The 26,914-nt window shown below is 42.9% G+C and overlaps 1 protein-coding gene across 6 annotated transcripts in view; it reads right to left on the bottom strand.

The window, feature by feature from the left end:
* ACACA (acetyl-CoA carboxylase alpha) overlaps nt 1-26,914 on the bottom strand; it is a 154,630-nt gene that overhangs the window by 64,769 nt on the left and 62,947 nt on the right. For 5 of the 6 annotated variants that reach the window (XM_075518341.1, XM_075518340.1, XM_075518342.1 and 2 more), the window contains 12 exons: nt 19,325-19,348; nt 16,509-16,652; nt 15,794-15,890; nt 14,340-14,447; nt 12,047-12,103; nt 11,691-11,735; nt 8,026-8,067; nt 7,199-7,414; nt 6,518-6,673; nt 4,472-4,675; nt 1,876-2,031; nt 1,137-1,283 (listed from right to left, as the gene is read on the bottom strand). In XM_075518341.1, the coding sequence (XP_075374456.1) occupies nt 1,137-1,283; nt 1,876-2,031; nt 4,472-4,675; nt 6,518-6,673; nt 7,199-7,414; nt 8,026-8,067; nt 11,691-11,735; nt 12,047-12,103; nt 14,340-14,447; nt 15,794-15,890; nt 16,509-16,652; nt 19,325-19,348 (1,396 nt within the window). The remainder of the gene's footprint in view (nt 1-1,136; nt 1,284-1,875; nt 2,032-4,471; nt 4,676-6,517; nt 6,674-7,198; nt 7,415-8,025; nt 8,068-11,690; nt 11,736-12,046; nt 12,104-14,339; nt 14,448-15,793; nt 15,891-16,508; nt 16,653-19,324; nt 19,349-26,914) is intronic. The other variant, XM_075518343.1, reaches the window with a different exon arrangement.

Genomic DNA, 26,914 nt, shown 5'->3' with positions numbered 1-26,914 from the left:
CTTTGCTATTTCCCCAGCCACCATCCACTCAAACGCTGAATGAGAGCAGAGAAAGAGAGAAAGATGATGGCATAAGCCTCCACAGCACTGCAGCCTCAGCTTTCACTAAGAATGCAGGGAATAGCTCATTTCGGGTTTAATTATACTAGTTAAAACATTTCTCCTACAGGCCAGCAAAAGACCAGGACGTAGTGCTCCCATAGTCACCATTTACGGATTAGGTTCAATTTGAAAAGACCATATTCAAAACCTTCCCCTGACAAGACACATGGAGTAAATAGTGACAAAACCCCCTATTTCCTCTCATCACTATACTTGACGTTTTTGAACAGAGCTTTTGCAAATCTTAAGTCATACATCTAGTAAAAGGACGGTGCTAGTTCAATGACGCCAACAAAAACACAAATGATACGACCGCTTAGAACTGTTCAAATTTAAATTGCTGTAGAAACATTCACTTACCGAATCCCACCTAGCCTACACAAAAAAATAAAACACATATTCTCCTAGTTAGCCTTATTCTCCAGTCATTTCAGTGCTGCGATCTTTGGCTTGCTAATGTAATGCCACACCAGCAAAAGCCCACCACAACAGTACAGCCGCCTCCTGCTTGAGCTGAAGGAGTAACTCTATTATCCCAACAGCATTAACGGGTTCTTAGTCTCGAGTAAATCATTCACTAGAGGGGGGTGTTGCACACACCTTGCCAGCATGCTACACAAACACTGCATGGTGAGTATTTAAATGGAAAGCATAAAATTGGTTTTTCGTTTTTTAAGCAAATGAAAACATTTCTATTTAGACTTGTAAAACATATTTCGCTCAAATACAAACCCCAGTTACCTGGAATAGCTGAATGAGCACTTTTTAATTATGAAGGAAGAACAGCATAGGCACAGGTTTGAAACGGAACCATCATTTACTATGGAGGTTAAAATACCCATTGTATGGAAGGTATTAATTTTTAATGAAACAAAAATCTCATTTTCAAGAGAGAGATTTCATCTGTGAAAGACTGAATGAATAGATTTTGTGCCTGGCTGGTAAATTTTCATTACAATTGTCAAACCTAGTCCAAAACACAAAGTACTGCAGGATATGGGAAGAAAAGTAGCGTTAAAGAAAGTGCAACTTGCCTCATTTCCTCCCGGCAGCCTGTTCATGTGCACGAGCTGGCCCTGATCATCCAACACCAATTCCGTGTACGTTAGTATGTCCGAAGGCAGCGGCGGTGTTGGCAGGAATGCATGTTCATTCATAGACTCCCAGAGCTTAATCAAAGACTAGAGGACAAAAAGATAAATTATTGTTAAGAACGTCATCTGCAAATATTTTTATTCAATCCACTATGACTTAATATTCAAGACAGAACACCGAAATATCCCTCCTCCCAGTTTGACTGATAATATTCAGCGGATATCACTTTGGCATTTAAACTATGAAACACGGTTTCACTCAAAGTAGCACGATTGGAATTATGTGATTCAGGATAGAACCCAGCAAATCAGATACACAATCAATTCTGCAACTGATTAACACATTTAATGATGTCTGAGTCCTATCCTAGGAACTAGCACCCCTGCACTGTCCAGCCCTCCAGGAAGGCTGGACAACAGGGTGGGAAAACAAAGAAACATGTAGAAGAAACGCAAGACGGTTTACATTTCAGCTTCTACTGCTTGACTTATTAATGGAACTATAGTGGCAGCGTATCAGGAGTCCTAATTTCTTTCCAAATAGCTGTATAAACCCTGGGAGACCATTGTTAGCCACTCCAGGCCACTTGTTTCCCTGACAAGCAAGGATGGCAACTCACAGAAGTGCTTTGCAGGTACAAAAGTTTAGAACAAGCCACAGGGCCTTAAGAACACTTACCTGCCGGAACATCTCAGGAATGTCATAGACGTATGATGTCCCTAAAGACTGTGCCTGGAATCTCTTGGACTGAAGCAGGTCTTTGGTCACGTACGGGGTATTGATCAGCATCCCATGAAGTGGTCCTTGTTTATCCCCATATGCCTGGAACATAATCTGCAGCACAAAACATGACCGATTACAGTTTAATCCACTGGTTCCACACACCTATCTCACTCAAATTTTACCAAAAAGCATCAGGACATTCCAGACTGAGCAGGCTTGTTTCTGTTCTCTACAAATATGTTAATACTCACATATCCTGTAACACCACGCTTCATCATGCATTACTACCCTTTGGAGACAGTGCTGGACCATTACGGCACGGATCTGAGTACCACTGACTTATTACCATACCACAGCAGAAAGCAAAGTGAAGAGAGCCACATCCCCACAGAAAAAAAAGCCTGTGACTTAGATGGCTTCACATTCACCAGTATTTCCCCTGACACCGTATCTATGCCGATGGATTGCGATAGCTGGGAGCAGAGAGGAGAACTCTGTTATTTATGTAGTTGAACAGCACGGTATCCGTATCTCCACTGACTGATCATGGAAGCTAGGTCAAGACTTGCATATGTCATTTGGCTTGAAGTTTTGATATTATAAGTTTAAAAGATTTTCCCAGAGTAGCAACATGAATTATCAGCTGCCATGCTTCATGGCACTATATATTGCACTCAGCCAGGCCTCCGAAGGAAATGTATTTCAACGCAGAACAGGAGGAGCACTGCTTCACTGGGACAACACCGCACAGACGCTGCTTCATAGGCACACGCCTGACAGAAGCAACACCATTAGGCTGTTTTTAACAGAATGGTGATCAGATCTGATGTTACAAACGGCAGATCTTTTTCTAATTGAAGGCGAATTAATTGAAGAATTCCACTAAAGATAAAATTCAGTAAGTAAAGCTTATTTTAGTTTTTAGATGAAAAATAGTAGTTCACGCTCTCTTCAGTCTTCACAAGCGTTGCTTTGTGAAGTAGCTTCTTCAATGGGAGAAGTATTTATTCAGGGTAACAAGCATTTGTGACAGCGCCTGCGTTAGGATCTGTTATTGCACTTGGGGACCAATTCTCCTTAAATCTCTGGAAAGCTTCTGAGCAGTTCTGTGGGAACTGGAGAAGTCGCTACTGAGCACCGCCACCCATTACCACAGAAACTGCAAAACGAGACCAGGGCCATTCTCTCATGATGAATCTATTTTTCCGTTCTTCAGAAGTCATGAAAGTGCCCAGCACCTGGTACACCAGTAATGTTTGGGTTTTTTTTAAAAAGAATTTGCTAAGTTCAAAATAACCCTCTGAAAACACAGAAAAAATACACAGATCTGAACCCATCCTATAAAACTCCATCATGAGGGGGAAGATTTACCAAAGTTTCTTACAAAGTTTGAAGGTATTAGGTTTTTTTAAGACAAACGTTCCTCTCAACTACCCAAAGAGTTAATTGAAATAATTCCTATCAGTACAACTTTTTAATAGAACTGGTTTAATACTGGGGGGCGGGGTGTCAAATTAAAAAATCAAATATTGGAAAAGTTGCTAAAAGCTGTACACACACAAGGGCATTCTCCCAGCTTTAAAAACATAAAGCTCATCAGAAACAGAGCTTAAGAGGAAAGGTGACCTTCACAAATGACTAACAAAATTCAACTGTTAAGCTCAGCTACTGGAGATTATTAAAATGTCCTTTTCTTTCCTCATCTCCACTCAAAGGCAGAAATGAAGTAAAACATACAGACACTATCTGTTCTAGGATCTCCAGAACCGGATGGACTGTACGGCCAGGCAGCTTGCTAGAAAAATTTAAATGGAGAAGAGGGGGAGAAAAGGTGACTCAGCACTTTGTGTTCCACATTAACGGTGCCCAAGTGATTTATTCTGCTGCTACTACTGCATGGCAGAGAGATTATTACAGAGGGAGATGTAAACATTTCTGTATTTAAATATTTTTCATGCATCCTATGCTCCATGTATTTTAGCATATGTAGGTATTTCAGTTAACCACACTATTCCTATGCCATGAAAAGCAGAAATACCAGAATAGCCACACCCATTACAAAAGAGCCCATTACGCTTCATAAAAATGATATAAAAGCACCTTCAATAACTTTATATCACCCTACCCAGGTCATTCCCTATATCTTTAGAATTTAAAAGACAAGTTCACAGCTTTTCTCTATCTACTCAGGGAAACGTATAATTAATAATATTTTTTATTACAACCTACAGGATGAGCACCAACAGTGATTACTTTTCTATTACTTTTTTGAGCACTCTGCCACAGGTGAACACAGATGTACAAATGACTGAAGGTACGTACAAAACAATTAGAAGATATGCACTTTTACATAACCGATTACATTCTGCACACCTACACGCCTATGGCAAAGATTACCTCACACTGGTACATTCTTCTTCCTTTGGCAAAGTCGAATGGCAATTTTATATTACCTGAAAACACCGCAAACCACCGAAGAGCTTCATCAGGTAGAATGTGGCCTCCCCCAAATAATTTGCTCATCAAACCATGGAGCCATATGGAACCGTACCTGTCCTGTTCTGGAGTCCGTCACTTCTTTGTACAAGCTGATGTCCAAGTAGTAGCCCGACTCATTGGTCAGGAAGAGACGGATGGGAATTGCCTTCCCAGTCGGTGTCAAACGAATGTTGATCTTCAGCTCGGCTTGGAGGACGCGGAGTTTCCACAGGCGACTCCCGTAGCGCATCACCATGCTCCGCACGGATTCTTCGATCTTAAAACACACGAGGAGAATTTCCCTCACCTTTCTGGACACGTCCACCGCTTTGTCACCCCTCCATCCCGCTGCTGCGAGGTCCTGCTCAAAGGGGCACCCCAGCGTGCAGGGGGAACATCACAGAAGAGGAGAGATGGAAGCACCAAACAGCAGCGCCTGCCCAGTGCTGTTACGGGACCTCGGTGGCCTGTCCCTTCTCATCCTAACCAGCCTTGAGAAAGGCAGGAACTGAACTCAACCTGGGGACTACCGAGGTAGAGGGACAGCGCTGGATTCACATCCCTTTCTCCTCATGGCCCATCACACCCCAGCAAGGCACAGCGTGCCCACTGCTTCCCCTTCATCTCCCTTTCTTCCTGCAGGCGTAGCTCACAGCTAAGAACAACAAAATGCAGGGAAGTGAAATCCTTGACAAACAGTTATGTAGCACTTATACGCACAATAATCATGTTTCACCGCACATGCGGTATGGTGCTTTAAATCAACAAAGCAATTACTACTTGGAGCTTGGCCTTCTGGTGTTCTATTAAACTTTATAATATACTACTGTTGGCAAATAGCGCATATTATAAGAAAGCAATTTATAGGCTGTTTTTAACATTCTTTCAAAAAAATAAGAAGTCTCTTTTCCACAGCAGCTCAGGGAAAAGTCACGGTACACATTTGAGGGCAGCCTAACTTCCAGGGGCTGAATATCCCAGCTTCTTCTGAACTTCCTGGGAACTAAAGATTTTGGACGCGCTGAGAGAGGACTTATTCAAAAGCGATTTAAGCCACCAATTTTTAATCATGATTTAAAAGTCAGCAAGCAAGAGATACTTATTTTGATAACCAATTCATCTTTTTAAACTTTCAGTTATTCTCATAAGGAAAGGTCAGCTCTCATCTTTCGGTAACCATGAACAGAATGTTGATTTCCAACTAAATGCAGCCTTTACAGTTTATTTGGGACTTTCTTTGTGGTGGTTCTGCAAACCAGAAACATGCTTTATGCCTAAACACTTTCATTTATGCATCTACAAAGCTTAATGTTCATTTATTTATAATGTTGATCTCTGTGGTTTTGTATCAGAGAATGAAAATGAGGCACTTCTTTTTGTAGCTGAATTTACAAATTCTTTTTAAGTTCATGATTTATCTCGTGTTTTATTTGGATAGAATCTGGACTTTTGTAACAAACAGAAGAGCATTTAAAGCTATTTCCTTATTAAAATTATTTATCTCAAACACACAATGAAAAAATAAGTTTCGTTTCAAATACAAAACGTATTTTTAATAAACTGTTCCTTAGTTTACACAGAGGAAGTGAACTGCATTGTCTGAAGGACAGCTTTACTCCACTAAAAATACAAGCTCTGCTAGTTCTGAAATCTTACATTTAATATTTATTCATAGATAAGAAGAAAAAACAACGCTTTCTTCCTTCCTCACTGCCAAACAGGTTCCTAACGTGAAACAAACTAATTGCTTGCCTTAACTAGCTAAAATAAAAAGTAGTCTCTCTGCTTTTGAAGAGACATTGGTATAGCAGCTCAACAAGCAATCTTTAGTCAGAGACACCCGTTAGTTATGTGACTCCACTTTCTTTACTGAAAAGCAAAACTCCAGTATTTGTAGAGTAACTAAATTGACCCTCATGTTACCACTTCTAATACTGGGCCCCAATTTCTTGTGCTTTCTGTTATAAAATGTCTAGTAGAAACTGCATGTCATTCACCAAATGGTATTAAAATCAATAGGAGCACTCTCATAGCGTAAAAAGGCAACGAAAGACCATTTAATTCTGGTGAGTCAGGCCCAAGAAAAACAAACAGTTCACAGCTAGGGAAGAGATCATACCTTAGACGGGTCCATGATGACAGTAGGCACGAAATTTAAGAAGATGTGATTGCAGTCAGTGCGCACGTTGGTATTATTAAATGCCACCTCCAACTCATCCATAGCTTCCAAAAGCAATCGCTCTCCCTCATTTTGCAGATACTCAAAGGAGGCTTCCTGCCAGATATTGTCAACAATTAATTTACTTTCTACTCAAAAATCACAGCCCAAGAATACAGTGTTTGAAAAACTGCAGAAGGACTTAACTGAGAAAATAGGTTATACTAGTTGCAGCAGGATGTGCAACCCTGAAACAGATCCATCACAACCACAGAGCCAGTACTCCCATTGCCTGGATCCGCATACCCGCCTGACTTGTGCCCTCATTTAGGTCAGCATAAATCCAAAACTAGTCAGGGCAAACCGTTACTGCAGTAGTGAAGGAGAACCACAGAGAAACACCTGTTGCCTCAAAACGCAAGGATTTCTCACTATCCACTTGGGCCACAGAGAAATCTCCTTGAAGCACAGGAATACTAGGTTATCAAAGACACGCTTCTGCAGAGCCAACGCTAGCAAAGAGAGGCCACGCATCTGCAGTTCTCTATACAGGAAATACGTTTGCCTGCAGGTTCCTAGAATGGCTTACAGTGTTTCATACACTGTCTTGGGAAGAGACCTTGCCCGCGTGACAAAACTCACCTTGGTAACCAGATCTGAATGCCTTATAATAGCCCTCACGAAGAATCTGTAGTCTGTCACTTCTGTTCCCACTTCAACTTTAGCTGCTCCCAGGTAGAGATGCATTTTGTGATTGGCACATGGAATGGCAGTGAGATCAAAGTTTCGCATTCGGTTCAACTCTAGCTGAAAAGCCAGAGCTGGCTCCAGATGACGGTAAATCCTATCTTCCTCAAACTGGAGGCACCCGGCATCACACAGGTAGAAAAGGGTGTAAAAGAGGAGGGTGGGTTAAGAAGCTGAAACACTGAGGATGGGAAGAACTAGACAACACCCCTTATGAAATTTCATATTTAATTAAAAACCTAAACATTCAAATGAATCCAACCCAGAATTTTCTACCTCATGCAGAGTCATTAGCACTAAGAGCTGCGTTGAAATTGTTGAAATACTAAGAGAAGACGACAAATTGCATGACAGCAAGTTCTCAAGCTCACCCCCACCCAAAACCCTCTTTTTCACAGAAGCCAGAAGTTTGGTATTGAATCACTGTACTGCTTCCAACGCTCCCTTGTTATGCTGCGACTAAAATCTGCATAAAGAGAAGCTTCAGGTCAGGCTTCCAAATGCACGAATTTTTATCCCCAAATATCAGAGACTCATCATTGTTACTGACATCAATTGTTGCGTGTGCGGACGACTGGCCTAGCGAGGAAGGAGAAAATACCGCACTAGGCAGCGAAGCTGGGCTGAAGTAGCTCCCGCCCTCTTAGACTGGCAAGGAACAGCTACATGAAAGAAGGATAAAGCCAACACTTAGCGAAAAGTACTAAGAATATACAACTTACCTTATCCCGGGCACGGAACGTGAAGAACTTTGGAAATTCCCTCTGTTTGAAAATAAAAACAATGATGTTAGCCCTCCAAAAGCAATTTGATCTACCCAGAGAGTGCTCTCAGGCCAGACCTGGGGTAGCACCACAGCAGGGGAGATGCCAGAAGGTGTTACAAGCTACTTTTTCCACATCACAAAGGGTGGTGGGAAATCAAGTTACTCTCAAGAAGGCAGCAGAGGTAGTTTAAACCTGTCTTCACTGCTAATGCAACAGAGGCTACTTGATTGGCTTGTGATTATTATTGTCAATTATTAACAGACAATAACATGCAACTGTCCAGACAGTAGTGGAAAACGTCTTCTAGTTCTATTGTTATTATGATTACTGCGGAAATGTTTGGGAGCCGTACAATGATATTAACACTCCATTATGTAAGCAGATGTACACAAAACAATGATCGGTATTCTGTAGCTCTCTTCATACTGTTACTGCTAGAAATACTCTTCCCAAGGAAAACTATGAATTGTAATCAAATAACTTTATCCTCATGTATTAAATAGTACTCTACAAAAATCCCCCAAATATGATTAGGTTTCTCTGTTACTCTATTGCACAGATAAAATCCTAGCAAATGGTAAGGGCTTTACATTTTTGTGGCATATTGCACGTGTCTTAGAAGAAGAGAGAAAGACTAGACAGCATCCTTCTACCTATCCCTCCAGTTTCACCCGAGCAAAGCCATCCATTTCTGTGGAATTACACTTTTACCGGGGGGAGGAACTTTTGTGAATGCTTTGCACCAACATGAGAATACCAGCCATTTATGCTAAAGGTGACCCGAGAGAGCACGCACAACTCACCAGAACTGTCTTACTAAGAAAAAAAGAAGGTATCTGACCTGGAGTCACGGAATTGCTGAATCCCATTTCACGATCAGCGGAAGACCTGCAACCCTAGCTTGATTCAGTGCAACAACCAGTGCATGGTGGCAGCGGATAGGGCTCCACTGAATAACACAGCTTTTAAGGCTAGAAGTAATCTTCTAGCTAGTCATCTTCCTTACCTCTTATTAAAAAAAACAGTCCCCAGAACTTCACCTGATGACTCTCAGTTGAGCAAAATAACTTGTGTTTGCCTGGAGTGTGCCTTCCAGACTAGTTAGCGATACAAGAAATCCTGCCTGAAAATTCAGGCAATGGGCATATTAGGTGAGCCTACGAGCATCAACTATACCCTAAGAAAACAACCACTTCCATGTTTCCTCACTTCTCTTCCAAATCCCTCCTACCTGTCCTCCTCTGCACGCTGCCAATTTCTCCTAACATCATCCATGCTCATTCTATCACTAATGTAATTGCTTTCAAGGCATTTGACTAGTGTTGTGGGCAAATATAATAATTAGATGTGCACACACACAAAAATTCTCAGTGCTCTGGTACCAAAATCCAAAAGAGTGCTCCATTTCCTAGGCAGAAGAATTATACCCCTGCTGTGTTCTAATCAACCAACCATCATCAAGACAATCAAAATAATTTGCCTAAATTAGCCAATCAAGACACCCTGCAAACCGCAGAATGTGAAAAGCTACAACAGAAATCATCATAGTTGATTATTATACTAATAATCACGTTAAAAACCTAATGAGATGAGGAAATTGGAAGCTTGCTGGAGCAACTCTCTATTACCTCAACATGCTGGGAACTAATTATATAGACTGTAATTAAAACAAAAACAAACCCAAGCCCAGGCCCTGGCTAAGGTAATAGTTGGTCCAGTAATAAACGGAATAGAATAGGAGATAGCAATAAAGACTGACACTCACAAAAGATCCCAGAGGTACTCTACAAACTTTGCAAACAGATGACACACCATTCTGCCTCCTCTGGCTCAGGAGTCAGGAACAGCCTAGCAGTCCATCACTCTAAATGGCAGCTCAGGGAAAACTTTTGGTGATTACTCCTTTTTATTCTTTGCCTCCTTTCTGACACATGCTACGGTGCTTATTCATAGACTCTTATTTTGCATTCCCCAAATATAAATTCAGTTCTGTAAAACTTCCTTTTTTTAAAATCGAAAGCCTGGACTTTCTTGCTTAAGGTCCCAACACCTCTCCAGAGAGTCCAGATTCCTACATAAGCCATTGATTGATACCTATCTGTTCCTGTACTGTAGGCAGCAATTCCCATGTGGTGATCCCATGTTGGGGTTCAACAAGGCTCAGTGCCAGGTCCTGCACTTGGGCCACAGAAACCCCATGCAACGCTGCAGGCTTGGGGAAGAGTGGCTGGAAAGCTGCCTGGTGGAAAAGAACCTGGGGGTGTTGGTTGACAGCCGCCTGAATATGAGCCGGCAGTGTGCCCAGGTGGCCAAGAAGACCAATGGGATCCTGGCTTGTATCAGAAATAGCGTGGCCAGCAGGACGAGGGCAGTGATCGTGCCTCTGTACTCAGCACTGGTGAGGCTGCACCTCGAATCCTGTGTTCAGTGTTGGGCCCCCCACTCCAAGAGAGACATTGAGGGGCTGGAGCGTGTCCAGAGAAGGGCAACGGAGCTGGGGAAGGGTCTGGAGCACAAGGCTGATGGGGAGCGGCTGAGGGACCTGGGGTTGTTCAGCCTGGAGAAAAGGAGGCTGAGGGGAGACCTCATCGCTCTCTACAACTGCCTGAAAGGAGGGTGTAGAGAGGTGGGGTCGGTCTCTTCTCCCAGGTGATAAGAAGTGATAGGACGAGAGGAAATGGCCTCAAGTTGCCCCAGGGGAGGTTTAGACTGGATATTAGGAAATTTTACTTCACGGAAAGGGTTATCAAGCACTGGCACAGGCTGCCCAGGGAAGGGGTTGAGTCGCCATCCCTGGAGGTATTTAAAAGACGTTTGGATGAGGTGCTTAGGGACATGGTGTAGTGGTGGGCTTGGCAGTGTTAGATTTACGGTTGGACTTGATGATCTTAAAGGTCTTTTCCAACCTATACGATTCTGTGATTCTGATACCCACATCTGTTCAAATACTATTTTTGCTGATTTGTAAACTAGTTTTCCTTTCGTAAAGCTTGCTAAACCAGGTGTGTTGAGCACAGGATTAATTTCTTGCACTTTCAAGACTCCTAATAACTTCCAGAGTTGTAAAGTAGATACACAAGGGGTAAAAATCTGTTTTATGCCTTACATTGCCACCTTGAAAACAGGGCTAAATTAGCCCTCACTGATGCCTGAGCCCTGGGGAAAGAAGTAATTCTTAGCAGTAAGAGCATCAAACATTTTCCACATCACCAAGCCACTATGCAAAATTTAGCAAGTCACTTCAATTACTCCTCTAAGTTATTTTAAAATCAGTAAGAAGCCTAAAGAAATCACCACACTACATAAGAAATACAAAAATTTAATTGTATAATTACATTTTAGAATACAAAACAATACTGAAACAAACAAGATCTTTATTAATGTGGCAGTCATGAGTTCAGCCAGGTAACAAGAGAGATTTTAGCATGTGAATGGTCCCTCTGAATACAGAAGGCCCACTCCTGTATTTGAAGTTAGGTGTTTCAATACTTCACTTAACTCTGACAGCAATATTGGCATTAAATGCCTGACTAAGAACCAAATGAGAAGCCTAGAGTCACTTACATGTCTCCTGGCCTCAGGTCAAGAATACCACTGTGTTCTAGGCCCTTTTTACTTACATGAAATCTCTGATCCACCTCATAGTTGACCTGTTTCCTGAAGTCCTTACAAACGAAACATACAAACACAGGAAGACAAGAAAAAAAACAAGCAGAAGAAAGCTAGCAATTAGGATAAAAATCAAAAATTAATTAATTCAAGAATACAAGAGGTGCCAAGATTGTTTACAATTGTAAATTAATTTTCTTAAGCGAATTCATCAAAACCATCTCAAATTTTAGAGAACAAAAACAATGAAGAGAGAACTAAATATAGTTAATACAACATTTAATTTGGGAAAAAACACATCAAATGTCAATGCTATTATGAGTTAGAAACCAAAGAGTTCTAAGCAGCATGAGAGATACCAAAATACCTTTTGTGCTACAAGGAAAGTCAGCCTCCGAATCCCATGTTCAATCAGGACTGATTTCTGTAAAAAGGCAAGGATGGAATCGGGTGACTGGATTGACAGAAAAAGAACACACCAAAACGATGTCAAAGTCTTCTATGAACTGAAAAAGCTCTGCAGATCCTCCTGCATCTATGCTGTAAGTTCACTTCAGTCTACTCACAGCTAAGATTCCTCATCCGATGATCGTCTAGCAGCACACATAAGCAACTACATTAAACCTGAAGAGGTAAGTAACCAAAGCACAAGAACAGGGTATTCCAGCTGAGCCTGGCTAACAAGTAAAGCAGAAGAGTCGTATACAAGTCTTGCAGGAAATATTCTTGCTCATTTGCCAAAGCAAGTTGGTCTTTTTTGCAAAGATTACTTTTTGAAGGGAGCACAGCGTAGACATGGTAAGGCCATGGAAAATGATGGAAAATGAGTTTTAAAGGAACTAACCCAAGGAAGCATGTAGCAGATACTTGATTTTGGCACAATAAGCACACAGACAATGCAGACCAAAGGACAGATGTGTCAATATTGCAAAGGTGATAAATGATAGGTGTTACTCAGTTTTTTCAAACAGATGAGAGAATACCCATTCTGGTTGCTTCTTTATCAAATTCCACTAAGTCACATTTCAAATGAGTGCTGCCATCAGTGTTTGCCACACCACTCATCTTTTGAAGTGCTAAGATCTCATAGTTCTGCTCCTCTTTCTACAACTTTTTCCTTTCTCCTCCTTTTTCCAATTTAAAAGCAAAGAAAAAAAAAAAAAGAACAAAAAAGAAACAAGAACTCAGCTAGACCAGGAACAAAACAGTCCCTTTTGGCACAGACTGAAATGTTTTACTAAGGTTAAGCCCTTTGAAAATGAGCATCAGTGACTATATTCATGGCAAGAGGAAGAAAATAACTTTAATAATGCCATGATTTAAAAAGCAAAAATTGTTATTGCTTTTAAAATTCCACAAGTGGCAGACAATAACAGCATAGCAACAGGATTCTGATTACATCGTAATAATGTGGGTCTCACAGCAAGTCCACAGCTATTACAGAGCGATTAGCCATCAGCACCTGGAGAAACTCCATTTACACTGACTGCCTCAATCTCCTCCACAAGTCATTTACAAGTATATGATCCTAATTTCTATTAAAAAAAACCACACACAACATGCTGGGACTAGAAGATTATTTGGACAATTTGGATCAACCTATTTGATAGTTTAATGTGTTTGGGAATTTTTTTTTTATTTCTTTCCTTTTATCCCCTCCCATAAAACGCCTGGAGCACGATCAAGCAGATGAAAAGCAGAACTAGTTTTAATTTTTATATTTGATTATTTTCTTTGCTTAAAGAGACAGGAAGCGGTGGAAGTCGCACGGATACCAGCCCCATTTTGGAACCCCTCATTTCTGCAGAAGGTATTACCACCTCCCACACGGGGAAGTGAAGTTAGAAACTACTCGCTCAGTCCTCCCATAGCCGCTGCAGGCACCCCAGACGCAGCAGGTCCCAGTGCCTGAGGGCTGTCCACATCCACAAGCCAGCTGAGGAGCTCTTCACACCAACCAGAAAAGCAAGTGCAGGCTGACACCAGAGGGCAGAGCGGACGCGGGGAGGCTATCCCCAACCCTTGTTGTCTCACAGCTGCCCACGGGACTAACATTTGAGGACTAACACAGGACATACTCTGAAGTGTATCCCATACTTATGAAGGAGCAACAGAACGTACCAAATCGATTCCACCTTGTGCCAGAAATAATCATACTAAGTGGATGCTCCAGCATGCCAACAACAAGGAGAACTAATTTTAATTGCATTAAGACTATCGTGATACAGAAAATATAGGCCATTTTAATGTCACTTTCCATGCCTCTGTTACTCATGTAACAACTTTACCACCAGGGAGAGGGATACAGCACATTTTTTCAGAGCATCTGGAGATAGATACGGAAGATTGACCTGATGCATTTAAAACCTTAAAGGTCTTTTACCCTATCAAAAATTAAAGGGAAGAAGTCCTGACCTGATGGATTAGAATGCACTGCAAAAAGAAACAATGACCTGGAGGCTTCGGAAAGGTGCAGCTACATCCAGTCAAAGAAGTGGTAAGGTTTTAGATGGGATAAATTAAGGATGTAACTGTTGCATTTATTTGTTTTGAAAAAAACAAACAAAAAAACCCCTGAGGAACATACTGACTTTTCCCAAAGCAGACAGAACTGTCCTGCACAATCGCACAGTTCCAGAGAGAGAATCAAGGCCACTTACCTTGCTTTGCGTGAACTCTCTGAACATGGCTGCCAGCCCATCATCATCAACGTCACTGTCTGTTTTAATAGCAACATTAAGAATGTGAATGGGCTCCTCGCGGGCAGTCTGCAATTCAAAGAAAATATTCCCCATAAATAAATAGTTAACAACTTAACAGCTGTGAGTTCTCAAAAGAGGCTCCCTAATTACAACTCTAAAATACAGATGCCCTAGGGAAAAGTGACCTCAGCAGAGCACGCTGTAAACCAAGGAAAACGATGAGGGAAATCCTTGACCAAGCAGCCTCACAAATTTGCAGTTCCACAGAAGTAAGAGTTAATGTCCACAAAGAGGAGCTTCATTTGAAGAATCCAATTCTGACGGTCACAACTGACTTGGCTAACTCAAGTGTGCTTCGTTTGGATGCAGAAAGAATGCAGGGTCAGGTCCTCTCTTTACAAGATGCAGTGCAGGCAGGACATTAGAGGACTCTGACATCAAGAAAGGTAATGAAATTAAGCAAATTCAAAGTGTAGGAGAAAAACAATGCGTGTTTTCATACCTACAACAAAATGAAATAATGTGGAAGCATCAATTACATTAAGAGCTCTGAGAAATGACAAATTTAGCATTTAAGAGCCTGCAGTTAACTGTGAAAAAAACGAGTATGAACAGGAAATTATCCTTGGTGAGGTGAGGGGGAGGTAAAGAGAGTGATCTGAGGACATTAAGGTTGACGGTAATATTCTGGAACAAGGCTACAGTACTTACACACATCAAGATCAATGGATCAGTTTAAAACCAAGCTCTATTCTGGACACAGACTGTATTCCAACAGAGCTTCCCGCTGTTGGGGGGGGCAGGACAGAGCAGTGGAGCAGCTACCTGTGTCTCTAAGGGAAACTGCTCTTCTATTGCTAAGGATTATAAAGCATCTGCTTCCTTTGCATCTGTTCTCCACATCAGTGAAAAAATTGAGGGGTTCCTCTCACCTTTTCCTCCTCAAAACAGTTCTAAGAGGTAGAACAGAGCGAAGAATCAGAATGTAATGTGACTAGGAAGGGTGTAAGACAGAAAAAAAGGCAAGTCAGACTTAAGGTAAAGGCAGCTGAATATGCAGTTCAACACCCCGATGCACAGAGAAGGTCTGGAAACTTAATCGTGGGTCTAAGCTCTCAGTTACGCTGCTGTAGATCCAGTCATTCTGCTGATGTTAAAAGCTACAAACTAAATTTACATAGAGAGTAAGAGACTTAGCCGTAGTTTTAGAACAAAGTCAGAAAACAGCCACCTACTTTGAAACACCTGCTGTGGAACAAGCAAACAAATCACATACATAAATACATAAAGCTCTTAACTCCTGCTTCCAGCACTCGAACTAGTGAAAAGTATCTAGCCTGCAGTCACTGCGGCATTCTGCACGCCTTCTATTTCCAACCTGAGAGCAATCTCAGGAGAAAAAACTACCGTACCTTGTCTTCATCATACAAGGAAGCATGGCCAGCTTCAGGGAAGGTTGGGCTCTGGGGAGGAGAGTCGCAGAAGCAACCCATCACTTCATCAAAGATTCTGAAATACACCAGAGAAGTATTAGTCATCAACACACTGCTGCTAGCCCACTGAAAGCATACAGCACTAAAATCCACAAATCATGTTGCTAAGGAGGGGAGGGAGAGAAAAGGACTCCTTTCCCTTTGTTGAAACTCAACAGATGAGGAGGCAATACCTCCTCCACCCCTCAAACCAAAGCAGAGCCTGGATCTTCTAACGTTTGTCAGAGATCTCATGGTTGCAGACCCTCACGACTGCTATGGGCTCTGCTGGGGGTTTTTTGCCTACCCCTAGAAGGTTGAAAGCATAAAGAACACATCCTCCCACATATATATGCGCGAACAAGAGCGTTAGAAGAAATCAGCACGTTTGCAAGTGATCTCCAATCAGCAGAAATTCAAGATGCTGATCCTTCTGGCTGCAAACTGCTCTTACAGCAGTCTGAAACTTTCAGTTATCTCAAGGAGACAGACAAGGGCATCCAAACAAATTTCCACCTGAAACTCCAGAAACTTAGCAAACAATCTCAGGACCAGTTTAAACCTGCCTCTAGACAAGGCAAAGATTTTGTCCAGTTCCTTTTGGGCCCACCTAGGAAGCTGGCAACACAAACAATCGTCACCCTTCCCCACATACCTGACAAAATCTTCAAATGTGCGGAAGGAGACCATTCCACCCATCCGCTGGCACGGTGGAGTGAATGAATTGTCTAGCAGTACATCACTCACGCTAGCTACATGGACCATCCCGTAGTGATTGAGGTTGGAAGAGAAGGACATTCTAAACGGCAATTCAATAAGATCACAGTTAGTAGGGACAAGGGAAAGAAGAATATCACTGGAAAAAGATTTGTGCGTGTGTGTATGCTTTGACCACTTGAAGCGTGGCTGTTTATCCAATATAACTGTTGCATGATTTGCTAGGTTCTTCAGCATGCCAGACCTGCTGTGCGGTCTTCTCCAAAGTCCCTGCAATGCTGGCATGCCCCTGGTGCCATTAATGCCCTTACCTGGACGTTGTCCCAATGTACAGGAACAGTTAAAAGAGTTAGGAAATAATGTTATAACCCTTTAAAACAAGTATTTCTTAAGGAGTTTCTTGAGATGACAGGTGAATTATGACTATGCAAAGCTGAGCGTATTTTTCCTCCTGTAGGTATGTTTTGCTTTACAGGTGGAATACTGAGATAAACCACAATAATTCTAAGCTTTGACACTTTAAAGTTTTAGTAATTTTCTACAAATTAAGTTGAAGTGTACCAAGCCATATTATCTTCTTGCTTCCACAATTTTTCTAGTCATACTATAATTTAAGCTCCCCAAATGCAGTGTGGTACAGTGACCTCTCTAAAATCCTATACTGGAAACGGGGTTCTCTATGGTCTTACACTGGTATTCCTACCCTAAATAAAGTCCTACTACAGTGCCTTCCACTTTAACTGCTGACCAAATTAATGTGCTCCTCCATCTAATTTAATCCGTACTTTAAAAACATTGCAACTCCCCCTACTCCTTTATTTTGCTCAGTTTTGATTGCTAAAAGGTGGCAGCCGCTAAATACAAGCAGTTGGCCACAGAACATGTCTACCTTAAGGAGCAAGGAAGGCAGAGCTCCAGACACTTACTACTGTCATACTCATGCCTGACGTCTGCTGTTCAAGCACCGAGATATGCTGCAGTACACACATCACTCATACAGGACTAATTCCTTATTTAAGTGAGGGGGACTGGAACAGATTCACACAAGCTCAGAGGAAGGCACCGAGTAAGAGACTTTTATTTAAAGCAGGAGCAGCGTTCACTAAAGGTCAGCATTCCTTCCTGGCAGAGGGCAAGATCCTGAATATATTCAAGTATCGCTGAGTTCTCATACAGTTCAACTGCCATCGCAGCACACACCAGCTGTGAAATAGTTTGTGTTATTGTGGGGTTTGGGCTATTATTATTATTATTTTAATTTTTTTTTTAAAGACCCACAATGTTACGGTCAAGACTAGCAGAGGAAGTTTCTCACACAGTGAACAAAAAGCATACAACTACCTAGACATCCTTTCCCTAGCTACGAGACTTGGGTTTTGCCTTCTCTGCAATAATTATTTCTAATTTCTGAACTGTGCTACAGAATCATCTTAATTCACTGAGGGACCTCCTTCAAAAGCTCCCTTCAACATGGTGAGACCTTCAAGCTCGCTCTGAAGAGACAGAAATGCCGAGCTGGCACACGGCAGTGCTCTGCGACACAACAGTGCACTCTCACTGCTTCACTCTCCCCGGGGCTTAGGAAGACAACGTTAAGTTTCTGTCCGCCCCAACTGGTGCCACAATAGGAGGCAGAAGGCAATGGGGGAAAAAAAAAATCAGGGCGTTGATTCAGCACAGCACATGCTTGACTTACAACCTGTGAGGTCAAAAAGATGCTCAACTGCTGTGCCGGATCGGACGCCAGTGGCACAGCAAGCAAACCGGGGGCCCGGCCACGCTGCCTCCGGCACGGCTGCCAGCCACGCAGATTCGAGACCAAACTGTGGATTGCTGACACTGCTACTTACCGCTTTACTAAGATTTCTCTCTTTCCACATACAGAAAACCATTGTGATATGGTCCTAAGTATACTGTAACAAGTCTAAAGTATCATCAGTTTGATTAATAGCTCTCCATGTTTAAAGTCACTCTATGTTTCCGTAATTTATCTCTGATTAAGAGCCATGAGACTCTCAAGCCCAATTTTACTTTTTTCCCTAAATAGGCTTGTAAGCAGTAATAAATAATAGGTATTCATGTTTTGAAAGAGAAAAATTTTTCAGGACATGCCTTGGTGTACATTTCTTACAACTAATACAAAAATACCACAGAACAGTAACTAAACAAAAAGACAGCAGACATTTTTCATGTATTATTTAAAACAAGAAATACTTTTCAACTGAGACATGGGAGGAAAAATTAGCGTCCAAAACACAACAAAACATGCTGTCAGCTGTTTGAGATGTAGATTCATCTATGGTGTGAGGGAGGTGAAACAGCCTCGACAAATTCTAAGCTAGTTGCAAGAAACCAGAGTAGCAACAGGTATGCTATCGGCTAGGAGTAACCGCCCGTTTTACTGTGACACCCTACCAGAGGGTCAACAGCTGGGAATCCAGTTCCAAAAAAGAGACCCTAGAAACAGCATTCTGCTAGAAGTTTGCTGTGTACCATACTGCAGATGAACCGAGTCACCTGGCAAATTTAATTTTAAAGATTGCTGCATGCAAAGCTTTTTTTAAAGGGTAAAGAAAAGCTGAAAACATGTTTTAGACAAAGGGAGAGGAAAAGGGAAGAAAAAAGAAGAGTTATGTTTGAGAGCTTCCTAAGTAAAGATAAGGGCACTAAAACAAAACATGTTAAAACATTAAGTACTAGGCTACTTCTTTCTAGTCTCTCTTTTCAAATTTTAAAAGATGACAAGTACCGTACCTGTTTAGCGTGGGGATGTTCCCTCTGTAATCAAACAACCACAGTTAGTTACAGATTGGTTAGTGAAAGCCATAATACAGAACTATCATCAAGCTGATACGCAGACCAGCAACAAGTTTACAATTTACTAAACCAAAATTTGTTAACCATCAGGTATCAGGCAGAATTCAATTTTCATTGACCCTGAGAAGGCACCCACCACCACCTGACTTCGCTTGCCACAGCTGCCATGGGAATGAGCACAGACCATGCACATAACATGCAAATAATATACCCCAGGAAAACACACGGTATTTGCAAGGTACCCTGCATTTCTATAGCATCTTTTCTCGTACCCGCTTCAAGCCCTTTGCGTACACCAAGTGAGCTTCCCAAGCAAGACCAGAGGGGGGAGTTTGCACTCCCTGACAGAAGGGCAAACAGCATAGATGCAAAAAGTGACCATACCATACAGGAAGATTGCAACAGGTTCAGGAAAACAAGGCAAATCCTCGTTGCCAAACCTCTATGCTAAGCAGCAGCCCACGCACTGGCTCCCACAACAATGCAGTAATAAAGCAAAAACACATTAACACCATGTAATACTTCGCATTTTCAGCATTCAAGGCCTTGAATACCAAAAAGAACGAGCAGAACTTAAGGCTAATTTTAGGAAAATTTTACAGTTCCTTTTATAACACCAGTTCAACTCCTCACATTTTTGCATGCAGGCTGGGGCTTAGTGAGGCACATAAGACAGAAAGAAGGCGAGAGGCACATTTTCACGCCAGCATAAGAACAGCACAGTCTAGCCCATCCTAGCTACATTCATGAAAGCATAAGGCAGCATATTGCTCCATGCAAGACATAGAAATTGCTGTGATCTGACTTTCAAAATAGTAAAGATTAAATTGAAAAAAAAATACATGCACGCAGGAGGCTTGTGCAAAGAGATTAGCAAACATGAAAAGATTGAAAGCAAAGCTTCAGGGACCATGTAACTGGACATTCACCCTCCCCTTCCCTGCAGAAACCTGTAGGACATCACACCACAGACTTTCTTAACATCCTTGACCATAGGCAAAACCCCAAGTTACTGGGCCTGAAGTCTCGATACTTAATGACCAGCATATTTCCATGGTCACACCGCTAAATACACTGACTGCATCTGGTCCTGTTCTCAAACTGGTTTTGTCACAGCAGAGTCATATTCACTACAAGGCTGTATGCTTGGTGCATTACTGGTAGAGGCACGAAAAGTTCCCATGATCTCCTTAAGCCATACAGGAGAAAGCAGAAAACGGCCTAAAGATGTATCTGTTTAATGGTAAATAACACAAGTATTTAATGCCATTTGGAGGCAGTGGGGAGAGACACTGTGCTGTAGAGCCCGTGGTGAGGACCGAAAGGGCCACGAGGCCTCAGGGGGTTGAGACTTTTATTTTTAGCTTGGCAAATGGTGGGAAAGCTGCATGTGATCTACTTCAGTTGGAAAAAATAGTCTGGAGAGGACTGGCAGTTCCTACACCTGGTACACTTGTGTAGCGGTCCCTGGAAAGCTTTCAGAAAACAGACAGAAAAAAAACCCCTAGCAAAACAAATGTTCCTTTCAGTCCCAAAAAAGGCGCCCTGTTGCCTTGCTCCAGGAACTGTTCTCAAGCCACTCAGTACGGAGCTGAAGAGATTATGGTAAGAATCACAATGAGGAAAACAGAAGACCCAGTGGCTGGAGATCTCAGAAAAGAACGGAGGAATAGTCTTCAAGCTGCACACTACGGGTCTGGCTTTGCATCTACAGGTCACCATAGCTGCGGAGGGCTTTTTCGCATCAGGAGCTGGATTGTCACTTGCCGCCGAAATGCACGAAGAGGTAAAGGTTTGATATTTGCAGCACAGTCGGGCCTTGTGAAAAGGTATTCCAGTCCACTCACTGAGCTACACCTCTGCAGCTCTGACAAATAACACACCAGCTGCAAGCCAGCCTGCTCGGCCTTATGGCAACATCAGGGCAACGAGCAGCACCACGGTGCTGGGAGCTGAATAGAGGCACACCTGATGGAGCACGTGCCGGCCGTGTTCTCCACAGCCAACTCCACGTAGCTGACCACAGGATCAGAAACCTCCTCACCACACCAGCCCCAGCCCTCCTCCTGGTCTCCTTTGAAGTTTTAAAAAGGCCCTTCTTGACCAGGGAAGCTGATCTCACTAGGAATCTGCTCCATACCGATGCACGCTCTACTGCTACAATTACGCCTTTTGCTCAAGCAAACAAAAATCCCCTTAGCTCTCCCCTGCACCTCCTGGATGAATCTGGATTTGTTTCCCCTTGCCCCTCCTCTCTTTTTTTTTTTTTAAAACAAGAGCGTTCCCCTATGAAAATGATGGCAATGCATGCAAAGCACCACTGGTTATATCAAGCTGTGATTGAGTGCCAGCGCAGGGCAAAGCTTTTGAAATCAGGCAGCAAAGCGGAATCAGCAGAGGTCGGCTGAACAACCCACTTGTAGTTATTAACAGCAGTACCACAGGAGAAAGAGCAATTCCACTGGCTGTGACCAGTGGCATTCCTCTTATGTTTCTTCATTTCTGTAGAAGAATCTAAACAGAAGGCTGTGAAACATGCCTCAAACCATACATTTTGATTGGGTTTTTCCTCTCCCTCTTTCTTTCCTTATTCTTCTGCTCCCTCTGTGATTCAGCGAAGCTGAATCTGCTACTGAAGTCCAATTTGCATAAAATTATCGTCGTTCCATTCAGTTTGCTGCCCCTTCAACAGCCCCTTCTTTGCTCTGTTGGAAGATTTTGCCCTTTCTGAAACAGGCAAGCCAAGGGAACTGCAACACATTACTGCTGCCTGCTGTCTAATTAACATCAAACCCTCAGCACGAAACTGCAGGGATTTACAGGTGTCCTGGAATAATTTTCCCCTCCTCCCTCCTGGTATCAGCCAGTCTCCCGCAACAAGGAGGGGACCTCAGGCTACCTAATGATACACTACGAGTTATACCCTCAGGTCTCCAGGCTCGTAGGGTTGGAGTCCAAAGCAGCACAGCTGATGCAATACTAGCAATCCAAAGACTGATGCAAGAGGCTGTTTTAGCAACTACTTTAGTCCACAGAAAATGCTTCCATTTTGTCAGAAATTCAAATCTTATGTCATTGTAAAATGATAGTAGGAAGGAACCTATAAACACTGCTCTAAGTGTAAGCGAGTTTTAGTTTCGTATTCTTCTGTAAAAAGCACTGTTTGGAAAACAGCAATATTTAATTTGGCTTTCAGCCTTCAAAATGGTTTCTACCTGTAAGCTAAGGAAGAGGCTGACAAAAAGGGACAACCAAACTACTCCATAGATGATAAAACATCAAGAGACAGCAAAGGAGAGATCATGCACCACTCTTAAGCCTTGAAATCAGCAACATCAAAGTCCAAGTAGGGTGTCAACAAACATCCACAAGCACAAACATCTCCACAAGAAAGAGGAGATACTGGGCAAAACCAAGCACAAGGTAGCTGAGACATTTATATTGATACCCTTGGAAATACAAAGCAACTAATGACTAGGCTTGAATTCCACCCTTGGAAGCATCACGGACAGCAGGATGCAGTCCCAAGAATGAATTCAACCTAGACAAGTCTAAGTAAGGCATTTGCCTGTATGTCCACGTTTGCAGAGTTGTGTGCATTCCCAACTCCAAATGCAACTAGGGTTAGCTGGTATCAGACATCTTGTTTCAAAAGTAAAACTTGCTTTAAAGCTAATTAAGAGCCAATTATCAAAACTTAAAGTCTTAATCTGCAGTGCTAAAACCTTCCTTGACTTCCACCTTCCAATGGTACACCCTGACTCAATGTGCTGGTTTTAGCTGGGATAGAGTTAATTTTCTTCCTAGTAGCTAGTCTGGGGCTATGCTTTGGATTGGTGCTGAAAACAGCATAAATAATACCGAGACGTTTTCATTCTTGCTGAGCAGTGCTTACACACAGTCAAGGCCTTTTCTGCTCCTCACCCCCCGCACCAGCGAGGAGGCTGGGGGGGACAAGGAGCTGGGAGGGGACACAGCTGGGACAGCTGACCCCTACTGACCAAAGGGCTATTCCACACCATACGGCGTCAGGCTCAGCATAGAAAGCTGGGGAAGAAGGAGGAAGGGGGGCAGGGGGGACGTTCAGAGTGATGGCGTTTGTCTTCCCAAGTCACCGTTACGCGTGATGGAGCCCTGCTTTCCTGGAGATGGCTGAACACCTGCCTGCCCACGGGAAGGAGTGAAGGAATTCCTTGCTTTGCTTTGCTTGTGTGCGGCTTTTGCTTTCCCTATGAAACTGTCTTTATCTCAACCCACGAGTTTTCTCACTTTTACTCTTCTGATTCTCTCCCCCATCCCACCAGGGGGGAGTGAGCGAGTGGCTGCGTGGAGCTTAGTTGGCAGCTGGGGTTAAACCACGACACTCAAGATTCCCCAGGACATGTCAGGGCCAAGTGTGGCAGTTAAGGGTGGCACGTGGGACAAAAGGAAGGTGTGGGCTCAATGCACAGATGGATTGGGAAGGCATGGCTAAGGCAACAGTGAGCAAAACAGGCTGGGTTTTACTTCAATTTCCTTTGGGGCTCAACATATTCAGAAGGCAGAGCCCTGTGGTATCATTGCCATACCCCAAAATAAAGATATATCCAGCATCTCTAAGTCACCCTTGTCAGCAATTGTCTTAGCAGCTGACAAAGGGAACACAATTACCTCTGAGTAAAACAGAGGGATCTGTTTTGTGGAAACACATTTACCTCTCAGTTCTTCCCTTCTGATCCTCCAGCACATCTGCTACCGGGGAAGGAAAGATCAAGAGAGCAGCTGAACAACCTGGCTGGGGGAATGCAGTGAGCTGGAGAAACGGGGATGCTTTAGGAGGAGCAGTGCAGCAGGACAATTCTGCAGCAGGCTGCAAAAGCTGGCTACAGCACACAATGTCCCGGTTTAATTTAAACCTTACAGCTTCAGACATAAGAAAGGCTGTTCGAAAGCAGGAGAGGAGAGGGGGATTATTAGAAAAAAAACTTCTCCTGTTGAAAAAGCACTATAATTCCCTCTCCCTCACCCTATACTAGACACGCAATGTTTCTTTGAACAGAAGATTTTAAGCTAAGATTAGGCAAGCTCTGTTTCATGTGCTGAACACCTAAGAAAGGCCTTTCAGTGTCTGTCACCTGGCTTGCCATTCTCACAAAGGAAGCTGAACTCTCTAAACACCAGTCAATATTCCACCAGCTTCCCATCTCAGCAGGGCAGTCTGAACAAGAGGGAAGCAAAGAGCAGCTCAGAACAGGGCTCATTTCTTTCTCGCATCTTTTCTCACCAGGACTCTAGACGACTGAAAGAGGCAGGTTATCCAAATGCAAGGGGCTCTGCACATAAGCATTTGTTTGCAGTACCCTGCTGCAGCATGTAGCGATCAGCATCCCGTAGATACCCTTGTATCGCTTCCTCCAGATTGGATTACTGCAACGCCCTCTACTTGGAGAGGGCTTGCAAACTCCATTTACTGCAAAAGGCACCAGATGGTTACACTGTACTCCTCATCTGCCTTGCACCGGGCAATAAGGAATGCTGGTTTTGATCTATAAAGCCCTCTATGGTTTCAATTATAAGCAGTTTTTCTCCCTATGTCTTACCCTTGCAATTGGGATCAGTGGGGATTCTTACAACAGGATGTTTTCTATTAATTTAAACAAATAATTCCCAAAACAGTTTCTGCCCACAAAACCCACCAGGAGCAGGTTGCATTTCTATGACTTTGTTAGCAGATTTAACAGTTTTTCTTTCCTCTCTGCTTCCACGTAAAGCTTTCCTGTGGGTAGTTGATGGCAATCATTCGGTGGCCAAAAATACACAGTCTGAGTGTCTAGCTGTGATTAGTCAGATCAGAAGTAGTGACTGTGATTGTTTCTGTTACAATTAAGTAAAGGCGTAGCAGGGTTAAATACCAATAACAAAGACTTTAAATAGAGCAACCATTACCAGTTCGCAATTTTCTCTACATGAATATTTGCTCCAGTAAAATTCAGGCCCTTGAATGTTCACAGAAATCAGACACAAAAGGGACCAGGGCTTAAAAATATCTGATAAAGTGCTGAAAAATGTGTGGCATCATACAACTAACACCAGCTCCAAAAGAGAATGCTCTCTTAAGGGCTCTCTGGTATCTACTCCTGGTTCACCAGGACCCAACTCTGCAGAGCCTCAAGGGACATTTGCTTGGTCAGCTGGAATATTTTGGCTTTGGGGTTTGTCCCCGGAATGCATTTTTAGCTTTTCAGTCTAAAAGTTCATGCTACAGAAGATACAGAAAAACATACGATAGACAGAGAACGTGGTCAAAAACAACAAAGAAGACTTAAGCAAGACAATGTCAGAGTTTTGAGATTTCTGTGTCTTGGGCTTAACAAAAGGTTTGCCTTTACAGCTGGCTTAAATCTACACACTCAGTGCTAATTTAAGACCCTAGGTATCCTGCTACCGGCTGTGCTTCAGCACCCGGCCACACAATAGCCGCACAAGTAGGTACACACTGCAAGAAGCTGCATCAAGCAACAGGAGCCAAATTCATCACTAACAGACAGAGGTGCAACTCAAAGGAACTGAACCTGCCTATGCAAGCAGTGAGTTTGTCCCCAAGCCTGCTTGCCCCTGCACAATGACTGCGATGCATTTTCAGTCAACCATCGGCCGTGCCGATGGTTGAGAAGCAGAACTGAGCTTCAGAACATTGCCCCAACGAATTCAGCGTAAAGGAGAGAGGAGATTCCAGGACAAAGAAGCTGTTCCCCAAGCAGGTGACAGGTCTCCTCTTCCCGCTGACCTTGTCCAGTTAAGCTTGTGCACAGTAATAGAGCAGTGGTCAGCATGAGCAGGCCAAACAACCCCCAAGCAACAGAGGTAACTGAGACCAGCAAAGAGAAGAAATGGAGAAGGGGTGTGGGGGGGGGTGTGGGGGAAGAGAGCATTATAAAGGGGTACTAAAAATAGTGTGCAATTATTTACAAATATTTTAGAAATGTAGGAAACAGATGAGACCAAATGCATGTCCCATTTGTACCATGAGTGTTTTGTGCTGCTTGTTGAGGACAGTCATTCATTTCTAGCAAACCAGATTCTGAAAACCATTTCATAAAATGTACTGATGGATTCTCAATGAAGCGAGACTGGACCTCGTTGCCCAGCCCCACCAAAAATAAAATAAGGAAAAAGATGTTTGGAAACAAAGGAGAAAAATAGCACTGGTACCATACTGCCAAACCAGCACAGATCAACAGTGGCACCCGGCGGCCACGGAGACTCACTGCGCCTCTGGGCTCCAGCACGCGCTCCGCTGCCTGGGACAAAAATAAAATATCGTCTAAAATACTCTCCAGAGTTCCTGTTGCAAATGAAGAAACACGGGAACTGACTAACCTGACAGATGCTGAAGAAGCTCTGATAATCAAGATTGTTTGTTTGTTTGTTTATAATGATCTTAGCACACACTAGGAGACGCGACCCTTCTTCTATAAGACAGGGCAGCGAATAGTTGGTGCTTTTGGTTGCCGTCATGAGAAACGCATTCTGAAAAATACTGACTGA

Source organism: Mycteria americana, chromosome 15, assembly GCF_035582795.1.
Source record: "Mycteria americana isolate JAX WOST 10 ecotype Jacksonville Zoo and Gardens chromosome 15, USCA_MyAme_1.0, whole genome shotgun sequence".
Lineage (NCBI taxonomy): Eukaryota > Metazoa > Chordata > Aves > Ciconiiformes > Ciconiidae > Mycteria > Mycteria americana.
Note: the sequence above shows the minus strand (reverse complement) of the source record. Positions and strands in the feature narration are given on the sequence as shown.